Raw genomic sequence first — 19,226 nt, 5'->3', positions numbered from 1 at the left:
AGCTTTTTTTCTTTATAATAATTGCTCCTTTGCTTTAAAACTGCAGAAATATCATGTTTTCCTTCATGATCAATTTCTGCTAGCTACAACCTTATTTCAGGAAATGAGAGAAATAATGATACTCTTGAAAGACATCTTCATCTGTGTGTCCTGAGAAGGTATTGAATCAGAAGTCATGTTTGCCCTGTAAAACTTTAGTGCATTGCTCTGGTAAATATGTGTTGATGTTCTTTAAACTGTTCACAGCTTACTCCAGTAGACTTCTATACAATAGCCTCTGGTTTTGCTTTGTTTATAAACAGCTGCTTCACTAATCTGTCCCTCATTCATTAAATCCACATGCTTTGAAGGTGGATGTGAATTATGAGATATATATTATGCAAAAGGCATTGGCAAATGAAACTTAAATGCTCACCACTTGTGATGAGTGACAAAACAAAAAAACCCAGCCCTGCCACTTCTCCCAGACTTCCACTTAAAAATATTTTAGTTTCTCCTTCCACTTACTACTTCTCTTTGTAGAGCTGCAGTGGGCAGAGAGGGGCAAAAAGTTTTGAGAGATAGATATTGGGTTAGCACTAAAACATGAGAAATAAACTTAATTTGAAGGTTAAGAAACAACTCTATTCTCTTCTGCAAAAACTTGGCTCCTGTAATGATTTTGGACACTTGAAATGTAAGTATGTGCTTTAACATTATAATAGATTGTGTAGACATTGGCAGTGTGTAAAATTAAATGCCTTTACAGAAATTGTGGTAGAATGCCTTTCCTGATAAGTAAATCTGTGCAGTGAATTGCACGAAGAGTAAAGTAGAGCTATAGTATGCAACTTGGAAAATAAGAGTGCAAAAACCACTATGGAGGTTTTGCTTTGTGAGTAGATCTTATTCTAGCTGTGTGCCTAAAAGTTGATTTAGAATCCTTTGCAGCTGAAGAGAGACACAAAACAGTGTATAACACATCAAACCTCTTGAATTACGTAATTATTGGATTGGAGGGAGATGCAAGAGATTGAGAACTGGAAAATATACGACAGTCACAAGAATATGACTATGATAGAGTTTTGGGGTATGCTTGATTGATTACTCGAGTGTATTAGCCAGTGTTATTTCTTATAACAGAACTAAATGGTTACAGGATGAACTTGTGCATATTGTAAAGCATATAAAATGCACCATGTAAATACAAAATGCAGGAGAAGAAAACTGTTCATCTCATGGCATGCTTAAAGAAACAAAAGAAAACATAAATCAATTCCCCTCTCTTTATCAATCTCAGACATTGAGAATTGATCACAAGAAACTGTGTGACTTGTTTCATATTCCAGACAACTCATACCAAGTCTTTTCAGACATAATGAGCTCACTCTGGAAACAAGAAGCTGCCTGAACAAGAAGCTATAAGAGGAAGCAACATCTAAATAATGTCACCATTATAATGTCATCATTAATGCCCTTGGTCTATATTAGGCGGGTCTGAATCACTTGGAAGGCCAAATGTAAATTCTAATCTTACTCAGTTATGAACTACTAAAATTTAGGAAGTAGTAATTTCTTATCCTCATTTTTACTTTTATCAAACATAATTAATTCCTGATGCATGAGGTCACTGCCCTAATCCCTGACTTTAAAATTTCAGAAATTAAAGGCAAGCTGGTTTAGGCATCTACTTCCACTTCTGCATTATGTTTTTGTGAAAGCATGTTGAACAAGAAAGGGAGAACTCCCCATTTCTGAAGCAAAGTGGAGTCAGTTAATAAAAGTTCTACTTTTTTGTTGATATTTGTAAGGGTTCGAACAAAAATTGCTCAGATTCTTCATGGATCTCAGCTGTTATCTGGAATATCCATGCCTGTGATATTCTTACAGTATAAGTTTAAAGGAGAGGGAGGAATATGAGAGAATCTTGAACGAAACACGGAATTGTGGTTAATAAATATATCTTCTTTCTTTCTGTGTCTCTACTTCTTTTTACTTTCCCTGGATATTAATACAAAAGCAACTTGAAAAAGAACCCAATAGAAAAAAATGCTTTAATTTTGCAGGTATTGCTATTCTCCTACAAGTGGTTATGCTTGCACTACAAACAATGAGGTAGTGTTGAGTAAATATAGGAGTACCATGCATTACAGTCAATAGAGCTAGCACTGAAGATCACATTGCTAGTGAAAGTTTGTCCTTGAAGCAGAGGTAAGTGGGAATGGGGGAGGTATAGAAAGAACACTGTGAGAGAGAGCCTGTGCTGAAGTCAAGATATATGGCAGCATTGAAGTCATGGCATTAATTAAAACATAGGGTTTGGAAAGTGTGTTCAACCTTGTCTTTCAGGCTGTAATGATTTGCTCTGTGAGTTGAGCTGATAGCAAGCAGCCTGTGAGGAGTGTGAGGCACCATTGTAATCCTGCTGGAAATGTAGGTAAAAGGTTGACAGTATGGATTTTTTTGCACTACTAATATTCGGAGTTTCTTTTTGCTTAAAGACAGACTCACAAATGATCTATGTTAAGAAATGCCAAGGCATTCTGCAAAATATATATCTCTTCTTCAATATCTTGTTTTATTTGACAGCTAGTGATCTTTTCATACTGGTTAATTTAAAGGTGAAAACTTATTTTATCTCTGTGTTTCCTTATTTAGCAGTTTCCTGACACATAATACAGTAGTAAAGTAAGTCCCAAGAACTGTGAAATTCTTATGTTGCTGGAATGGGGTGCTTTATCTCTCACAAGGCGAACTTCAAGCAGCTTGTTTGTGGAGTACTCTGCATATTTCAACACTCTCTTATTAAAACAGATTGTGCTTTTGAAGATAAAAGCTGTGATCTGATTGCCGTGACATTTAGATGGCCTGAACTATGGTCTTACCTTTTATGCCTAATGCATTACCTGAATTTGATGCTGTAGATATCATAGCTGGAAAGCTTGCAAATAATCTGGTGTTGCAAATTTCCATCTAAGAAATAATTAATCAAAAACGGGCATATAATGCTCAAACAGCATGGCTTGGACAAATCTTTGTCTTGGCAGAAGGTTAGATATTTGCATTCTTTCCTAGGAAGAATTACTTTTAGTTAGCTATTGTTTACTTTGTCACACAAAGACTGAGGCCCAGTTAAAAAGAGCCAAAGAAAGAAATAATGTGGAAGTTTCACCCTTAAGATAGTTTATCACAGTCCTGAATCACAATCGTCTGTTTTCTATGCTCTACAAACGGTTACTGGACAAAGCATGACAACTGTTGCTCCATTTCTGTATTTCATATTCTACCTGTTCCTGAACTATGCTAAACAAACCTATTTTAATGCAGAAAGTTAGCTGTAGTCTACCCTCACCTAAGCTGAAAGTTTTCAGGACATGTGTGTAATTCTGAAGGAGTATGTTTTGTGGAATGGAAGGTTGTGATAAACTTCAATTTTTTTGTCCCTTGAACTCTTGCAGTCAATATAAGAGGTATATGTAGGCTATGTGTCTTCCTGACTGGAGTGAGAGCTCTGTGGTGACCTGTGTGATGGCAATGAGGAAGAGGACAGGGTGGTATTCCTTCCTGGTAGTTCAGCTTCCTAACAAAATAGAAGATAAAAGTGGGTATCTTAAATAGCTTTAAAAAAATAGAATTCTGTATTTTTTTTCTAAGTACTACTTCTTTGACGATTCATGATGACTGGAATTCTATGACAGAATGCGAAGCGTGGGGTAGTTGAGACCTTAACTCTGTTACCTTTGTTAGCTCATGCTATGAGTGGAGAAGCATTAGTTTCTTTCTATGAGAGGTAACAGGATGAGTTCATGTTTGTATAGACACCCAGTTCAGATGAAACTGTTTTGGAACAGCAGTAGGATGTGTGGTACCTGCTTTGCTGTTGTTGGACCTCTATTCAGGAAAGAATACAAAATGACAAGGTTAGTAGGTAGTAATAAGCAACATAACATACCTGAGGAGAAGACAGTCTACAGTGTTTAAAGCTCAGTGCCACATCCTCCATCTCCTGGAGACTGAGGAGAGCAAACCTGCCCTTACACTTGCAAATTCCAAAGTTGGATGGAAATGACTGGTTTTGGGTAATATGTACATTTATCTCTCGCATATGTTTTTGATGGCCATGGTGACTGATGGCAGAGTTATTTAATATGGTTTATAGTACCTCAAGAGGCATAAGGCTATATGTAACTTGACTGGTCATATTGAGCACAGTTGTAATTTCTGTGGTGTGCCAGAAATGCAAACCATGCTTTTGTGTAGGCTAGTCTTCAATCCCTAAAAAGTTTTGGGCATCAGTGTTCAGTAGAGCAAAAAACTGCTTTCCTCTTAATAGGAGAAATCAGACTGGCAATATTGGTTTTGAACATTCCTAGTGAGTGGACCTGGTCTGCCACTGTCATCTTCTGCAAGTTTCCCCTGCAAAGAAATAAAACCAAGGGGCAATTTCTTCTTCATGTTTGTGTCTGAATAGTATTTAAATATAGTAATTTTTCCTATTTTGCTAGAAGGGGAAAAAAAAAATAGCTGCAGCTTGTGGCTGCGCTGTGGCTGAAGCTTCATTTTTTTTCCTTATAGCAATTTCAGTACAAGGTCACCATGTAACCATTATCGGCCATGTGGAATAGCAGGTAACAGTGAAGTTAAGCAGTGAACAAAGGCAGGGGCTTGCTATAGGATTCTCTGTTTAAAAAGTTACTTAGCACAATAAAGGTTTATCATACTTGTAAATACTGCTGAAATGCAGCCTGTGCACCTCCCAGTAGTATTAACATGCTTTAAATTCCTCCATAGCATGGATAAAGCTGACATTATCACCATGGTTTGAAGAGTGAAGGAGCAGAAAACTGCCCATGGAGAGTATTGTAAATAAATGTGAAACCCTCATTGGGTGTAGGATCTGAGGTACAAAGTCCAGTTGAAAATATTTCCCAAACCTGGTGTGTCACGGTATGTTGTGTGTGTCCAAGCTTTGTGTACCAAACCCATGGCTTGTACTTTTGAGATTTCTCATGCTCTATTAGAGCCTTTAAGTCTTAAGGGAGACCTCAGGGTTGATGGATGTTTGTTTTTCAGTGCTGCGCCAATCTTGTTTCTGACTTGGTGGCACAATTTAGCTGCATCTCACCTTTTGATTTCCTCCTCTCTCCCTCCCTCTCACCCATCAGAAAACACATCCTTCCCCAAACACACACCCAAACTTGCATGTGTACACTATGATGGCATTGATGTAATAATCTTTACCGTAGCTGCAGAGTAGTCAAAACAGAGCCCAAACTGATCAGAGAATCAGAGAATAGCTGAGGTTGGAAGGAACCTATAGGTATCTAGTCCAGCCCCTGAAAGCAGGGTCAGACAGAGCAAACTCCCAAGGACCATGTCCAGTTAGGCCTTGAATATCTCCAAGGATGGAGACTCTTCAACTTCTCTGGGCAGCTTGTTTCAGTGTCCGACCACTGGACATTTACTTTCAGGAACTGCACCTGTAATAATATAATTGGTTTGTGGTGTTTTCTGGCAAGAAATTGTAGAGGACTTTCCATAAAATCGGCCTTTCAGGCAAGAACTGCAATATCCTTGCCTGTTGAAGCAAAACTTGGAGGAGAGAATATTCAGAGACACGTTTTTGACATTGTTTGTTTTCCATGTTTCTTTTAGCTGAAACAAGACAGATCATTGTTATATTCTCTGTGCTACCAGCAAAGAATGACCCACACCAAGTGACTAGAAGACAGTCTAGAACTCTAATGTAGTGAACAACAGTCATGTCTAATAAGTAATGATTTTTCATTTTTAAAACACAAGACTTGATATCGTACATGGCTATAAACAGTTTGGCTTTAGTCAAAGCACGTGTGATATTTGTTGCAAAGTGGTAATGTTATGTTAATGTGTATGTATGGGGTCTCATTCCTAGAAAAGCTGCAATTAGTTTAACATGTCTTTTTCAATTGATAATTCACATACGGTGAAGTGTGAAAGTATGCATGAAAGTGAACTTTGACGTTTCTGGATTGAAAAAGAAGTGCTTTATGTGGTTGCTATTTAAGTTGTTTCTATAACATAAAACTCACACTATGTGTGAGTCTGTATAGATCTTACAGTATTACTACTTTGTTTTCGTAAATTATGTTTGATAATCTGATAGACTAAAAGATGTAGTTCTTTAACTTCATTATGTTAATAAAATGTAACAAATTTCACGACTTAAAACACTCAGAAATATAGCGAATTGAAATTTAGAAATAATTTTCTAAATTTAGAAACTGTGCTAGGCATGCAAACATGAAATTTCAGCTGATATGAGATTTTTAATATTACAATTTGTCACCATGTATCATTTTATATATAAAAACACAGGCGTGTGTACACAGAGACGCATGTATCTGTGTATTAGAGCTGACTGCCTGTAATGGTTTCTATGCTGACCTGCACCTTTCTTCTAATAATTCATTGCTGGAGGAAGTCTCTTACGTAGGTAAAATTTGTGAAAGAGATCTAAAATCTAGCTTCTGCTTCTGCTTTGTATGGAAATGTGTGCTGGTCACACATTTCTTAAAATGAATACAGAACAAAAAGATCACACGTAGCTAATTTTCCATGTTTGAGCTCATATTTATATGCCTCAGATAAATCTTAGTCTCAAACAATGTATTTTACAGATATGTAGAGTATATTTTCACTTTCTCTAGAACAGTTACATATCATTAATAATATGAGTTCCTTTAAGATCAGGGGAATACATTGGAACATGCAAGCTTAGGTGTACTGAAGTAACTTTTCTTCTAAATTATTTGTGAAAGCTTTCATTTTAATAATAACCAAAAGATGTCACCCCTGAATAAGGTTATTTTTTGATTTGGTGTTTTTTGTTTATTTTCTTTTCGAAATACTGATCTAGAATGCTAAGCACATTCATATACTTTTGACACATTTTCTTCCAATCATTTGTCTGTCTCATGTCTTAATTTTTGGCTGAACCAGATGTGATTTTTTTCCTCCTGCCTATGTGTAAAGATGGCATAAAAGTCAAAATGAGCAGGTTTTTATATGCTAATTTGGCAGAAACTTGATCATATATTCATGTGTATTCATTAAATTGTTATCTCTTGGCAATTTAGTAGCATGCTTGTCATTTATTTGAAATCAGGTGCCCATGCTGTGAGGACCATCCTTTGTTCAAAGATTGTTGATAAATCTAATAATTTGTATCTTTCTGTTTTGGAGTAGATGCATGTCTAGCTGAAATGTGGACTACAAGCTAAAATCCTTCCTGGATTTTCACATTATGCTTTACCATAGCATTCCAGACCTGGTTATATTGCAAGGATGCCTTTAATTCAAAGTTATGTGAATATTTTTATCTTGCCTGGTGCCATTAGCTGCGATAGATCAGTAAGGCCAAAAGAGGCAACACAGAGAAACTTTGTGCATTGATAAAGGAAAGGATCCCATTTTGAAGACACACTAGGAGCTGTTGGAGGTCTGAGAAAGCAGCAGCTAAATTTTCTGTTACTTCTCAGAGGTGAATTAAAGACACTATCCCCCAGAGCATGTTGGTGTTCTAGAAACGGTTCAGTTGACAGCGTGGGTGCATTCTGTAACTGGATTATCTCGGTATTTCATTACCAAGCCATGCACAGAAGCAGTGGCCTTTCTCAAGGATGCGAGCTGTTTTTAGTTAGGGAAATGGGAATATCCAAATAGCCAGAGGTTTATTTTAGTGCTTTGTGCATCATAACTATATAAAGAGCTTAACGAAGAATCATCTTGTTTCTCTCAGATCCACAGCTTTGCTCAGTTGTAGTTAAGGCAACTTGAAGGGAGCTGTATCATTTCAGCCGCTTGGGATTCATTTGCAGACAACACAGAAGCTTGTGCTGGCTGTCATCCAGCTTTGCTGCTGGCAAAACATGTGTCTTCACTCTCTTTGTACTCTCAGCTACACAACCAAAACCCTGTTCAGCCAGTTTTTCAAACTGGTGCTCAAACTCTGTCCTTCCCTCTCACTACATCTTCAAGAACTGTTCTAGGTTTCGTGGAGGTAAATGTATAGAGCAGCTTGTTTGATTCTTCCTCTTATCTCTCCTCAGTATTTAATCTCAGTATTGAATTATTGAATACATTCCTTTAAATACGGAATGATTCATCAGAGCTCTCCTAGAAAGACTGATCTGCTGGAATAAGCAATAAAAGGTGGAGGGTGATGCCAATACATTGTGGTTCTTGCAGTTGAAATGAGGGCTGGTTGCAAGCTGCAAACAGTGGTAATTAATGCGATCTAACTCTGTTGCTATGAAATGAGTAGATTAACAGGGGAGACACAGGGTGTGTGAGCTTGGTGGAGGAAGTCTTAAGGTGGGGCAACTTTGCATGCTAAAGTGGGGAAGTGCTATGGAGGGCATCATGAAGGTGAATGACAGGAGGTAAATAGCTGAGATGTTTTTTATTAGTAGAGTGAAGGAGATGTAGATGGAATTTAAGAAATGACAGAGCTGTGGACAGGTTGTTCAACATGTGAGAAAGAGACATGTAATGCAAATCTGGCACTGGTCTTAACTTGTCCTTAGCTTGCTACATTTGGGTGTGTTCTGGTTTGAGGCTGTTTTTTGAGATGCTGCCTGAAACTTGTAGTGGGGAAGAAGGAGGCTGAAGATGTTTTTTCCTCAGGAACACTGAATTGCTTAACTTATATTTCAGTGTGGGTTTATGAATACATCTGCACTGGTTGGTTTAACTCCTTTTGTTATGTGTGATAGGCTGTATCTATTGCCTGAGAGACTTTGGGGTCCAGTGTAATCTATAGTAATGAGAGCTGGTCTACAGCTATGCTTTTCATACTTAACCTTTCCAGAATTTGGAGATATCTCATGTAGATGAAAGAATCCAGTTCAGGGTAATCCCAAATATCTGTCATCTCTGTGGTGGCATTACACTTACTATTTTGCCTCATGCTCTTCTTTTGGGTGAATCTCCCCATTCACACTCTGCTAACCCATTCCTCTCCTCAGTTAACACGTGTGATAGTTAAGCTGTTTTGGATAGGAAGCATTGCTTATGTCTTCTGACTATTCTTCTCACTCCTTTTGCCCTTTTCTGGAGCAGTACACTCCTAAGTTTGAAAACGGCTGTTTTTTAAAATGGAAGTTTCTAACTATGCACTGAGCAGGGCCTGCCAACCATGTGGCAACTTTAAGCTGCTAGCCTCTACTAAGAAAAGTAGAGAATTGTTTTGATATGGTGATTATTCCACTGGAAAAGAGTTTGCAGTGTTGAATGTTATCACTGACATTTAATAAATATGCAGCGCAAATACTTAGGCTCAGTTGATAATAAAAACAAATGCTACCTCTCATGCCTTCTTTAAAACATAGTACACTTGGAATATTTGGCTTATTGGTGTCCTTATGCAGTATTTCACTCTTCTCAGTGTCTTCTCACCAGGGGCTTGTGAAAATAGCTATGTTGTGTATCAGTCTTTTCAGCTGTATATTGTGTGGGATACACCATCTGAAAAAAAGGTGAATATTTCAGTGCAACAAAACTGACTTTTACCAACATAACTTACACCATTTGGCCTGAGCATTTTCTCCCTTGACAAACATTTTTCTCCTCTTTTTTTCTAACTTCAAGACTTTAAAAGTACAGTTCTTACATTTTATTTCTAAAGCAGGAGGCTGCATACACTTGCTACTTCCCTCAGATTGCGTGTTGGATTTCTTCTTGTTGCTGATCAAAATAGCTTCCTAATTGCACTCCTTATATAAGCTCTTGTGCATCTTCAGAAACAAGAAGCACTGGGTATGAAGTTGAAGGTTTGAGGAGTGTTTTATTACTGTTCCATCAGTAAGACTCCTCTTCCTTTTGGCAAGAATCCCTGTACACCTTCTGGAGGTTAATTCCTATCACCATTTCCAATCCCTTTTTACAAATATTTGCTCTTTACTGTGCCCAGAAGTTAAAACACAAAGTAATATGGTCCTGCATTTAGTAAGAAAGCAATTCTCATGTCTGTTATTGTGGCATGAATATTTGTTGTTGGTCTGTAATGGTGTCAGTCCCGAGACTGCATTTCTGAAGTGGTTCCTTTTGAGTCCTCTGGCATTTTTTTCTTTTTCTGGTGTTTACACATCAGCAGAAGTATTTTGAGCACTCTCAGACCTCAATTTTCTGACTTTAAACTACCCTTAAACAAAGACTTGCCATACAGCCTCAAGTTTTTCAGGACTTCAACTTGTGGTAGGAACACAACCTGAACCTAGCAGTCAGAAGGAAACTGGCTTTCTGAATCTGCAAGAGTTAGGATTGGTTTTTTGATTGAAGTGTTTGCACTCTACCAAAGCACACAAAACCAAAAAATTGCATTGTAGAGGCTTTTTTGGGGAGGATATTTCACCCTTATTAAGGTTTAAATTATCTCATGCTTCATATAAAATAACTTGTTTTATAGATAGATTTCTATCTATATTTAACTATCTGCAAATTGAGCAATTTACACAAGATGCTGACGTGTTTCTCTTTACTCTGCTCTATGCGTCAGTTCTCTGCCTTGGTATGTAGTAGCCACTACCACCACGTTTCTGAACTTAAATGGTAGTGGAACACTGGTTAGCTGTCCAAGCCTAGAAAGGGGCCTGAACTATATTTGAGCAGTTGTTTTGGAATAAAGCGTGGGTAATCATGTCTCTGCTCCTCATGTTCAATACATGATTTCTCCCTTTTGCAGCCTTACCTTTGGGACGCAAATCGGCAACATTTGTTCACACAGTGAATACTGTGTAGCTGAGGGATCAGATCATTGGAACATCCTCTTTTCTGAGCAGAAAGTGTAACTATGTAAAGTGTTGATGATAAATCAAACCAACTCTCTTTACCCCAATACAGGTTAAAAGACAGCATAAAAATATTGTCTGAGTTTCAAGTCAACTTGTAATTTGGTTTTGGGGGTGGTTGTTTTGGAGTTGCAAACTATCTCTGAGAGCAGTGGGTGGCTACTGCATCATGAGGTTAATTACTGCTTGCTTTGTGAGGTGATGCTTTCCTGGGAGGGAGTTGAATCAAGAGGGAAGCTTAGAATAATTATACTTGTCCCCCCGAAAGTTAGCTAACAAGCTACTACTTACTGATTCGATACGTGTAGGTACTATAATACATTAGTTGACTGTTATGAGCACGGAATTTAACACTGATATGGAGTAATAAAAAGCTAGAAATGTTATAGAAGAATGGAAAATAACATTGAACAAGACAAATTGAGCCCTTTCCTCTTGAGAATTAACCTATTGGGGGTTATCCATCCTACAGGTAGGAAATGGGAGGTTTTTTAGCTAGTGTTTGTAACACCGTATCTCTACCAGCAACTTTCATTGGCTTGCATGCAACTTGATTATAATTTCACTTTTGAAAGTATTAGGGCACATTTGTTTGGCTTTTCTTAGCATATAACTTTTGAAATTTTCATGAATGCTGATGGGCGGCTATTGCAAAATCAATATTGTGATTGATCTTAAAAAGTTTTTTCTTTCAAGTATTTCATAGCTTTTATTATAGTTAGTTCAGATGTTGAACATTACCAGTATAATAGCATGACCTTCCATATGAACTCATAATTCTGCAATATTGTCCTAAACGTTCTTTTTACCATACTGTTTGTGTTCTTATTGTCTACTCCACAAATGCATATAGTTTATTTGCCTGCCTTTTCCAGGAGCACAGGTTTGTTCTACATCTTGATTGTACCAGCTTTTGGAGAACCAAAAAAAAAAAAAAAAAAAAAAAAAAAAATCGGCACTTTTTTTTTTTTTTTATCTTCTTTGAAAAAGTGTTGTAGTAGTGGCAAGTGCTCATTTTATGGAATTATCTGTATCAGTCAGTACAATGAATTTTATTGCTTTATTTTTCAGTTTAGTCAGCTGGTATCCAGTGATTTGAAAGTACTTGGAAGCAGCCATTACACACTCTGCAGTGATGGTCAGTCACTCATTCGACAAGTCCTCCACCCAGAAACTTCTAAGAAGGTATGAGGTCAGAACTGGTGTAGAAGGGCAGTACTGTGTTTTAAGGACATGAAAGAAGATAACTTATGAGCAACACATTTAAATCTTGAGAACTGTGGTGTTCCAAGAATATTTAAGATGATCCCCACCCTCTCTCAAACTTGAGTAGTAGAGAAGTAGTTCTTGACATTTACTTTTAGAAGTCAGCTACAGTACTTGAGGACTCCCAATAAGCATAATAAAGAGGAAAATTAGGGAAGAGGATAGAGACAGGAACAATATAAGTACTTTGAATTTTGGGTGTTGGGAAATGGAAGCAAAGGTACAGGCTTAACCTCAGCAATGGTGATGGAGAACTACTGCCTTGTTTAGGCTTGAGTTAATCCACAGGTTCTGTGAGGAGCCATGGGTTTCTACCAAGAGCTGAAATTGGTAGGAGCCATGTGTTAGTGTCCTGTGGAGAGTAAACACACAGGCACTGACTTGCCCTGGAGAATGGCAGTGGTTCCCCATTCGTGTTTATTCAGTGGGAAGTATTGCTACAGCTTATTTGCTACTCCCACATGAAGCAGGAGTTTCCACTCCAAGTTTCTGCAAGGGCTTAGAGCAGATTGTCTTGCGCAGGGAGAAGAATCTTGCCTGTGTGCAGGGTGGTGGCTCACGGGTTAGCCTGCAGGAACCCTGCAGGAATGGGAGCTGCTGACATAGAAGGAGTTGACTGATGTTTTGTGTTTTTGTTTTTGGTTTTTTGGGTTTTTTTTTTTTGTTTGTTTTGTTTTGGTTTGGTTTTTTTGGGGTGGTTTTTTTTTTTTGTTTTGTTTTTGTGGGGTGTCTTTTGTTTGTTTTGTTTTTCTCTATATAAGGGTATTGGCTCACCGCCGAGTTTCTACAAATATTCATTTGGCATTTGTGTTATATTAAAACATAACACTGACTTTTTATGAAAAGCACCTGTTTGTGTATGGATGAAGCAAGTAACGAAATAGGAATGATATTAAACATTTGAACATGATAGTACTGGTTTTTGTGGGTAATTCTTTGTACTTCTCTATTGAATCAAATGGACTAAAACAAAACTAACACTGTAATGCTGTGGAAGAAATAATTGTCCATACCAGATCAAGGAATATGGATCTGATCAAGTGTTGAGTCTCTTAATACTGCATTTATTCTCTCTTTTTTTTTTTTCTCCTACAATACTTTTTAATTTGCAAAAGTGTATTTCTCCATCCAGAAATGTTAATAAGCCTCAGACCTTGGTTGTTGCTTTTCCTACTGTTATAAGAAGCATTATCTTGTGACTTTTCTTAATTCTTTATTTACAAGACTGGGTGCTGTTTGACTAGACTGAAGTCAAACTTCTATAGCATAAAATAGTTGGAGAGTGGGAAAGTAATGAATTAAGCCAGAATTATCTATTTTATTCCTTGAAAAACCAAGCTAATGTTGGTGTGAAGTGCTGTTTTAATATTTGTTTAACAATGTTAAACATTATTAATTAATAATAAATAAAACAGATAATTAAAGTTCTTACCAGTATAGGACAGTAACGAAGAAATGTCTTTAACTTGCTGGACGATGTTTTGTACACTGTTATCACGTTTTGGTTCAATATTGCTTTTCAGTGTAAACAGAAAAGAGAAAATACAGTACCCTAAATGGGAGTGTTTATAAAACAGCACAAAGTAGATTTACACACACACACACACACACACTCCCTTCCCAACTGTCTGGTCCAGCTGTTTTGCACAGGTCTGCCTCTGAGAAGCTTTTTGGATTTGCTCATCTAGAGATCTAATTCTGTCAAGCTATGGATTTTGAACTGTGTTACAAAGGAACTAAACTGGTCTATCATAGACAAGCTGATGACATGCAACTGTGTGATTTTTTTTTTTGACACTGCCTTATTCTGTCCAAAAATATTAATCAGAATTTAAATGAATGGTGTGTACAAAACAAACTTTTTGCCTTCCTTGTAGAACTTCCTTCTGTCAGACTGCTTCTATTCCTTTTATGATCTGCGCAAAGAATTTCATAGTTGCTACCCTAGTTCAGCCGCTGTGAAAGATCAGACTATCAAGACCATGGCAGAATGTATCCTTTTGCTACAGATTCTAAGCCAGAATGAATTCTGCTTCCTTATGTTTTTGTCTCTTGTAATCATTACAGGTTTTGTTTTTCTAAATCAAGATGTGGGTTTTAAAAATTGACAGGTAAAATAGAAGGATGTTCTCTTAAGAGTGCGTTGGGGGGAGCAGCTCTGCTTGTAATACATTTTTGTTTTCAGTTTGAGTCTGACACTGAGTTCTAAACCATATTTAGTAAATATGCCAAGGAAAAACATCACTTACATTGATAGTTGATCTTAAAATATAGGGTTAGCTACCAGTGGGCCTTTTCAGCACCAGTTGCCTGTAAGCTTCTACAGTTTGCGGATAGAAATAGTTCTCTTGCATGATGCTTAAAAAAACCAAAAAACAAAAACTAACAACAATAAAACAAGTTAAAAACCTTACACGTACATTTTAGGAGGGTTGCTGTGGCCCAGCTGAATGTGGTTAAAGTTCAATTGTGTTTGAAGTGAAAGGAACTTACTCAGCTTTTTTTTCTTTTTCTTTTTTTTTTTTTTTAACTGTTAATGCTGAAATGGTGTAAGCTATCAGTAGTTTTTTAGACTGTTGATCATTAAAGTGAATATTTACTGGTTTATAGGCAGAGTAACATGTCTAATGGTCATGTGTCTCAGCTAAGACTACTAAATTTGATTACCAGTTCTGTGTTAATATTAGGAAAGCCTTATAGCTTGTTTACAAATGATTGTGCAAGTCTGTTATTTTCTATAATCACCTGTTTAGATCTAGGCTTGGGAACAGACGAAACAGAGGAAGACTTTGGTGTGTGGCAAGTGAAAACCATGGTGGCTATAATTTTCAGCATGCTCTCTGAAAGTTGTAGTAAGTGAACTATTAATACAGACTGCTGAAATCTTTGGTTTTTGTAAGAATTGTCAGTGGTACTGTCATTCTTAAGTAATCTCTGACCCTGGCTATATTTAAACTCCCTGGTTTGTTGCAGGTCACATATTTACTGAACCTGAAAATGTGAAATACAAGTATGAAACAGGTCCTTGGTAAGTACCCTTGTCATGGTTGTTTACAACCAAAGATGAACTTTGTCTTCAGCCAGGAAAGCTTATGGATATTTTCCCCATGGTCACTGTAAAAGCAGGTTAGCCCTGAGAACAGTAACATGGTATTCAGCGACCTAGTGCAGACAGATTATAGCTAGTATGTTGAATGCTGTACTTTAGTCCGCCTCTTTAAAGTCACTGCAAGTTAAACACTCTTTGTTCTTTAGCTTCTGTTTAGTATGGCAGCAAGGCTGACTTATCTTACTCTGGGGTGAAGAAATATTTGTGAACTTTCCCTAAGTCAACAGGGGTAGTATCTAGTGCACCCTGCTGAACTACATGGTACTTCTGAAGAGTGATCTAATATGTTGTGTATTGTATGTTGGACTTAGGGAGAGAAGAAACAGACTGGTTCTTTGAGAATGAAACATCTTAAGCATAATTAATACGTATTCTACGTATTCATATTTAGGGGTGCCTTTATAATAATCCATGCTGGATTGTTAGATTTTTCAAAGAAGATTAATCCAGCTCCTTATTACTTCAGTTTGAGACAGTCTCCCTACATTTTTTTCTTTTTTTTTTTTTTTTAAGGAACTGCAACATGCTGACAACATAGTATATCTTAGGCATTGTATATATAAAAGGATTATCCCAGTTATCTTTCCTTTCTTTATTGAAATGATTAACAGAATTAGAAGAGTGTTAACAGCAAATACACAGATTTGCAAGTTAAATTAGTTGCAAACTGAAACTTGCTAAGATAATGGAATACTTAGATTAAAGCTTACTTTGATTTTTTTCTCTTTTCTGTGCAGTAGTAAATCTGAAACGGTGGACAGTGAGACAGTAATACGTGCCAGGGGTTTGCCGTGGCAGTCTTCAGACCAAGATATTGCTCGGTTTTTCAAAGGACTCAACATTGCCAAGTGAGATAATAAGAACTTGTCTTGCTTTATCACTTTTTCTTTATTGCAGGTTCTTTTAGTATTTGTTTAACACACATCCCCTGCTAGAGCCCTCGCTTCTACTACCTTTCCCCAACCAGGCTCCTTTCTACCCAATGGTCATGATAACTGAACAGGTTTACCAGTCTTAGGTGGGCAAGAAAGAGTTTTGAGTGGAGTGGAGAAGAAAAGAGACGTGTTAGTTGAAAACCAAGATCTGTTCATTTTTTGCTAGTACGTAAAGGGAGAAACTCCTGCTGCATTAATCAAGGCAGAGCCCAAGATGTAAAAGAAGGTTGAATTTTGTGCCAACCCTTCAGTATTTGCTATATCTCCTAAACAGGCTGGATTCGAAAACATCCAAGTGCTGTTTGAAAGAAATTTTCATATGATTGATGTGTGTACATCTTTCTCTCTCTTTGTGTGTGTGTGTATATATATATCATATAGAGAGAGTGAATTCAATTTAGCATACTTGTTAGTTAATATATATTCAAGTTTCTTAACAATGAGAAAGCTTATTTTTCTTCTATTCAGAGGTATAAGGAAATTCAAATCTGCAACTCTTAGATGATAGGAATGTCTTGCAAATTTACATCTGCATGGAAGCTGAGAAAGTAGTGAACAGCATGAGGTCCAAGATCTCACTGAAGGGGATTCTGCAGTATAATTGTTTTACATTAAAAGTGAAATCAAATTATCGATAGCAGCATGTTCTTTTTTAATCTGTAAACTCCATGTCAAAGTCTCATTTCCCTACTATTCTTACACAATTTTTATTAAATGTATTAAAGATTCAAACTAAGTTTATTTTTATTGGCTTTACCTTCCAGAGGTGGTGTGGCTCTTTGTCTGAATGCTCAAGGAAGGAGAAACGGGGAGGCATTAGTTCGGTTTGTCAATTCTGAGCAAAGAGATCTCGCACTGGAAAGACATAAGCATCATATGGGTAGCAGATACATTGAGGTAAAAAGTAGTGACCTGAAATAAATCTCTGGGGAGCAACCTGGATATTTTAGACTACAATTTCAAATGAGAACAAACCTGCACTTGCATTTTGGTACTTTGAGCAAAATAGAATTCTCTGACATGTGGAAGAGTGTGGTTTAGAGTTGAATATTGTAATTTTCGAGCGGGTTTTTGAAAATCTCTTTCTCTTTAAGGTTTACAAAGCAACTGGCGAAGAATTCTTAAAAATTGCAGGAGGTAAGTGATGCTGGAGTTCAGTGTTATTACATAAGTTCATAGGGATATTGTATTAGTTATGATTTTTTTTTTTTTTTTTTTTCCCCCCTGACTGAGGACCCAAGTAGATAATAAAATAGCTTTTCTTGTTTTGCCTTCCAAGAATACTTGACCCTGTCAAGTTTCTGGTTTCACATGGTTGAATTTGAGTTGTGAGCATTTGGGCTGTGATGTTCACAGCCAGATTTTGCTGTTAGGGAGGAAGATGAGCCTTTGCAGTAGAAGCATCTGTGCATCTTGTGTAAGTTCACACTAACCCCATCTTTGTTCCAATTTCATTAAAATATGAGATACTTTCAGGGTAAGGGATTTTCCTTTTGAAATAAATTGCTGGAAGTTAGTATTGTCTCAGGCCTTCTGTGGGTTTGTTGCTAACTACTAATCTGTATTTCTCTTCGATGCTTTGCTGCTCCTGCACCCTATGGAATTTACTGAGCATACATTATCTTTCTACCAGGCACCTCCAATGAAGTGGCCCAGTTCTTATCTAAGGAGAATCAAGTTATCATCCGGATGAGAGGTCTTCCCTTCACTGCTACTCAGGAGGATGTCTTAGGGTTCCTGGGGCCAGAGTGCCCAGTCACAGGAGGGAAAGAGGGACTTCTCTTTGTCAAGTATCCAGATGGCAGGCCCACAGGAGATGCATTTGTGTTATTTTCCTGTGAAGAGTATGCACAGAATGCACTTAAAAAGCACAAAGAAATACTCGGAAAACGTTACATTGAACTCTTCAGGAGCACAGCAGCAGAAGTCCAACAGGTTGTAGCTACTGGCAGTGAGACTTAAAACTTCACACTTAAAGCTTCTCTTCTAACACTTTCATGTAAATATGTTGTAGACAACCATGAAAGTTTATTACATTAAGGATGTCAAGTTCTAGAAAGGGCAGTATGTGCTTCCTGATAGCTGTGGAAAATTGCACAGCATAGCTTTTGGTTTTTGTTGTTTGGTTTTTTTACTGCCAATTTTTTTTTTTTTTTTTTTTTTTTTTTTTTTTTTAACATTCCTCAGATTCCAAAGTAAAAATGGTGGGATAATTTTCTTCTACTTCAAGGTTGACTGAAATCACACCAATAATTCTAAAAATATGCTAGATAGTACTGTAGTAATGCTTCTTGAAAATCTGCAGTGTTGTCTTAAAATTCTGGTCTCTGTGTACAGAATTTCTAACATTAAATCCAAATCTGGATGCATTAAATCAGCTTTTCCTCCAACTGCTTTGTCGGAAACTAAGAATTACCAGGATGTATCTGACTTTTGGTGAAAGGAAGTGAAATATCTGTTTTCCTAAGATAATATATTTCACTTTTTTCCTTCACCATTGCATACTGCATTTTTCTGTCACAGTGACGAAACCAGCTCTCGCTTTTGTTGTGGAGACCTGGATAAAACTTATATTCTACCATTACTTCTTCCTCTATGGCAGCTGTCTAGGGTTATACCCTATTTTTTTGTTTGTTTGTTTTTTCTTGCTGCTTGAGCAAGAGATGATTTTTAGGGAATTACAGGCTCCTTGTTTGAGTAATTACAAGAGGTAAAGCCAGCTCCCATCTACTTAGTGTTAATACAAAGTAATTACAATAGTCTATTTGCAAATAAGAGAGAAGATATCTGGCCTGAAATGTGCTACAAGTAGATTCTTGAAAAAAGGCTTCTGTTGAGACAATCTCCCTAGGCTGAATCAGTATTGACAAAACTAAACCTCTTTTTTAGTACCTCTTTCAGTGAAATCTCTTTTCTTTATTTCTGATAATCATCACTAAACATGCTTTTCAGCAGTAGGCCCCAACAGCAAGTTATGTTCCCTTTGTCATTTGGGAATGAGTCAAGAGAAAATAAAACGTTGAGATCAAGGTCTCCCATAGTTCTTTATCCCTGTTTTTAAATATAATTTTTTTCTCCCCCCCCTGTACTTTGAGAAGATCACTCAGG

The 19,226-nt window shown here is 37.1% G+C and overlaps 1 protein-coding gene across 4 annotated transcripts in view; it reads left to right on the top strand.

Moving 5' to 3' along the window:
- ESRP2 (epithelial splicing regulatory protein 2) overlaps positions 1–19,226 on the top strand; it is a 45,995-nt gene that overhangs the window by 8,944 nt on the left and 17,825 nt on the right. For all 4 annotated transcript variants that reach the window (XM_030471000.1, XM_030470999.1, XM_030471001.1 and 1 more), the window contains exons 4-11: positions 11,880–11,993; positions 13,952–14,066; positions 14,828–14,926; positions 15,048–15,102; positions 15,921–16,031; positions 16,883–17,015; positions 17,213–17,255; positions 17,752–18,053. In XM_030471000.1, coding sequence (XP_030326860.1) covers positions 11,880–11,993; positions 13,952–14,066; positions 14,828–14,926; positions 15,048–15,102; positions 15,921–16,031; positions 16,883–17,015; positions 17,213–17,255; positions 17,752–18,053 — 972 coding nt within the window. The remainder of the gene's footprint in view (positions 1–11,879; positions 11,994–13,951; positions 14,067–14,827; positions 14,927–15,047; positions 15,103–15,920; positions 16,032–16,882; positions 17,016–17,212; positions 17,256–17,751; positions 18,054–19,226) is intronic.

Source organism: Strigops habroptila, chromosome Z (genome assembly GCF_004027225.2).
Source record: "Strigops habroptila isolate Jane chromosome Z, bStrHab1.2.pri, whole genome shotgun sequence".
In the NCBI taxonomy this organism is placed as follows: Eukaryota; Metazoa; Chordata; class Aves; order Psittaciformes; family Psittacidae; genus Strigops; species Strigops habroptila.
Note: the sequence above shows the minus strand (reverse complement) of the source record. Positions and strands in the feature narration are given on the sequence as shown.